At 53.4% G+C, this 3415-nt stretch overlaps 1 protein-coding gene across 4 annotated transcripts in view; it reads right to left on the reverse strand.

Annotated features, from left to right (window-relative positions):
* Window positions 1–990: 990 nt before the first annotated feature.
* Window positions 991–3415, reverse strand: part of LOC104865537 — a 9322-nt gene continuing 6897 nt past the window's right edge. For 3 of the 4 annotated variants that reach the window (XM_010629077.2, XM_010629078.2, XM_019208170.2), the window contains 2 exons: window positions 2770–3055; window positions 991–1794 (listed from right to left, as the gene is read on the reverse strand). In XM_010629077.2, coding sequence (XP_010627379.1) covers window positions 1751–1794; window positions 2770–3055 — 330 coding nt within the window. In that variant the 3' untranslated portion in view covers window positions 991–1750. Of the gene's footprint in view, window positions 1795–2769; window positions 3056–3415 lie in introns of those variants that run through there. The other variant, XR_004514337.1, reaches the window with a different exon arrangement.

Raw genomic sequence — 3415 nt, forward strand, 5'->3', positions numbered from 1 at the left:
TGTCCCTGTCAGTAAACCCGGCCACAAGGATGCTGCGACCCTCTCAACTTGTCTCCTGCTGGAGCTGCAGCAAGGTGAGAGCGGGGAGGTCAGAAGAATGAGCCTCCTCTGCCTTCTCCTCACCTGACTGCCTGGATCCCACAGGCGCCCCCTTTCCCACCCCAGAGGAAAGCGCCTTCTCCTTCGTCCCTGCTGGGCAGGAGAGGAGGCCTCGCCCCCTACCAACTCCACACACCGGAAGTCCTGCTCTTCTAGAGCAGGTAAAGAGGGGACGAGCGCTGGTGTCCTCTCTCCCAGGGACGCAGCATCAAACAGCCCTGCTCTCCTGAGGGGCCCGGAAGTGGGCGAGCAGGCAGAGAAGGGGAAACAGGATGCCGGTGTGCGTGTGTATGCATGGATGCACGTGTGTTTTGTGTATGTGGAGCATGTGGTGTGTGTTATGTGTGCAGCACGAGTGTGTTGTGTGTGGGCAAGGTGCGTGTGGTGGAGCGCTGTGTACTCGTACGTGTTGAGCTCTGCGGTCTCATTTCTCATCCAGTCATCGCTGGTCAGTCCGTGCTGGAACGGGGGGCTGGGCTTGTATGTCCCCCTTTCACTGACTCCATCGTTCCTTTTACACAGCCTAATATTTTTCTTTGTTCAGGGTTTGCCTCATTATTGAAAACCTAGTGTGCTCTCTACTGCAAGGTCGCAGAATATGCAGTAAAAAGCCTTCCGCACTCTCAATTCCTAAAGTAACCACCACAGCCATTCAGTCCCTCCCCAGAAACAGCCAGCGTTCTAGAATGTGAACCAATCAGCTGCTTAGAATTTGGACCAATCAGTAGCCCAGAACTCGGACCAATCACAAGCCCGCTGCCTGCTATATAAGGAGCACTCGTTTCGTAACCATCTCGAGATATCTGGAAATTCTTTCATGTAACCTTACTTATTAGTTGTGATAGGTGAAACCCATCACCATCAAACTTTTGCAGCTCAGCATTTAAGATCTTGTAGCTCAGGGCTTCCGTGGGCATGCCGGAACAAGGCCACAGTGCTGGTCCTGAGAAGCTTCTTTTGTTCCATAAAGACGGACAGGGAAATTAATTAACTTAATTAGGTTAAATTTTAAAAAATGGACGGGCAAAGTGGCTCCAGGCTTTAAGTGCCAGTGACTCTCAGCTCTTGTGTTACAGCTCTGGGAGCCTATGATCTTTAGTCCTTAGTGTCACTGCCCTGGGGCTCCAACACTCCCCAGTCTGGTCCTCAGCAACCAAGGCTGGTCTGAGCAGCTTCTGCTGGTCTCCCCCGACCCCCACGAATTGTCAGTGACAACTGCCAGATGTCACCCAATGCCGCTGACCCAGCTGCCGGTGCGACCCTCCAGGGATAACAGCTCTTTTTCCACACTTCATAGGTTAAGAATTCCAGACACACTTAGAGGATTTTCCAAGCCACACTATCTACAAAATAGATCACCAGTTTATAAGACCATCACAGCAGCACCTTAATCAGACACAGTTTAAACTGAGCCAGAGCAAACACCACAAAATTTGCCTTCCCGCAGCCATCTAAACACCTGGGCCCAGAGTGCTGCTCAAATAACAACAGCAGATCAGTGATTGGTCCAAGTCTGGGATTGCTGATTGGTCTGAATCCTAGGCTGCTGATTGGTCCAAATTCAAGTCTGCGGATTGGTCTAAAATGGTGCAAATTCAAGCCTTCTGTGGTCCCGCAAATGTCTTCCTGGAGTAGCTGTGGGGCATCCGGGTCAGCCCCAGCTGCAGCTGTCAAGCAGAGCGCGCCCCCTATAGGCTGTCAGGCGGGAAAAAGGAAGAGCAGGACCTTTCTGATTTGGCTCACAGACACAGCTCAAAGTCAGGGTTGCTTTATCATCTAATTTTAGAAGTGATATCCACTCATCTTTATACCATGAGAGCCTAAGAGTCTTTACGTCGCCTGAAGAGGTTCCCACCACAACTGCCCTTTTGTTCTCAGAAACAGGAATACCTGACCTTCTGATTTTTGGGGGAGAGGGGCTGTATTGATGATCCGACCCAGAACTTTTATACTGAGCTACATTTACAACCCTTTTTAATTTTGAGTCAGGTTCTCGCTAAGTCGTTAAGTTGCCAAGGTTTGGGCTCCAACTTGCAATCCTCCTGCCTCAGCCTCCCAGGCTGCTTGGGATGACAGTCCTGCACTACCAGGCACCATGTCACACAGCCATAGTTGCACAGTCCCGAGAATCAGGAAATCGCCATGGGCACCCACCACAGAGCTGGCTCAGTCCCCAGTTCAGTACTTGTGTGCGCTGTGCCTGTGCCCAGCTCTGCTCGCTTTCGTGACCTGTACCTTCATGCAGCCACCTGTGACCATTTCTTCCTCTTCTAGGGCCTGTCTTGGGAAACAGCATCTCCGGGCCCCTCTGACAGACTGGAGACCCTGGACCTGGGTGAGACTTCCAGGGAGGGCCAGGAGGAGGCAGGAGATGCGGGGCTGGAGCCGCAGACAGGTGGAGCCTCTGCTCTGGCTCCTGGCTTCTCCAGCTCCCCCCACTGCCCTGTGTCTGGGGCCTGCCCTGCCCTGCCCTCTGTCTGGGCCCTGTGACCTGGGCTTTGCAGACCCGCATTTCCAGTGATGCACCTGCTCACCGGGTCCCCAAACCGTCAGCCAGAAATGGCACCACGGTGGTGCCTGAGCGACACTTCACAGACGGGAGGGAGTGTGCACCTCGAACTTTCTTTCTGGCTCTGTGTGCGAAAGGAGGGCTTGGAAAAGTGTCCATACCTGTGTGTCCGTGTCCCGCGATGGCACATCTGGGCCAAGGCCTGCAGAGTCTGGAGTACAGGACCGGTGCACTGGGCAGTGCGTGGGCCGCCGGGTTTGCGATCCTTCCACACTTCCGGCCCCCTTTCCAGCAGAGCCTTAGCAGGCCTGTTCCTACTAAGCCAAGGAGCACGGTTCTCCCCGAGGAGCAGGAAGTGCTCGCTTCCTTAGTGCCACTGTCCGGAGCCTGGCACTTGCATTCTCTTCTTCGTGAGCTCTCGAGTTGGAGGACTGTGATCCTCAAATCCTGAGAGTAGAAACCAAGGCCTTTTGCCGAAGCAGTGTCTTGCGCGGTGCAGCACCGCCCTCTTGTGGCGTTATTCAAAGCTGCACTTGAGGAAGGCCCACATTCGTGGAAAAAAATGTTTCACTTTGCTGGCTGTTACGGAAATGCAAACCAAAACAACACTGAGGTTACATCTTGCTCCATAATGAATGGTCATCGTCAAGAAATCAAATAGCAACAAATGCCGGGCGTGGTGGCGCACGCCTGTAATCCCAGCACTCGGGAGGCTGAGGCAGGAGGATCACTGTGAGTTCCAGACCAGCCTGGACTACATAGTGAGTTCCAGGTCAGTCTCAACTACATAGTGAGACCCTGTCTCAA

Source organism: Fukomys damarensis, unplaced genomic scaffold (genome assembly GCF_012274545.1).
Source record: "Fukomys damarensis isolate Sample0158 unplaced genomic scaffold, DMR_v1.0_HiC HiC_scaffold_25, whole genome shotgun sequence".
Classification (NCBI taxonomy): Eukaryota; Metazoa; Chordata; class Mammalia; order Rodentia; family Bathyergidae; genus Fukomys; species Fukomys damarensis.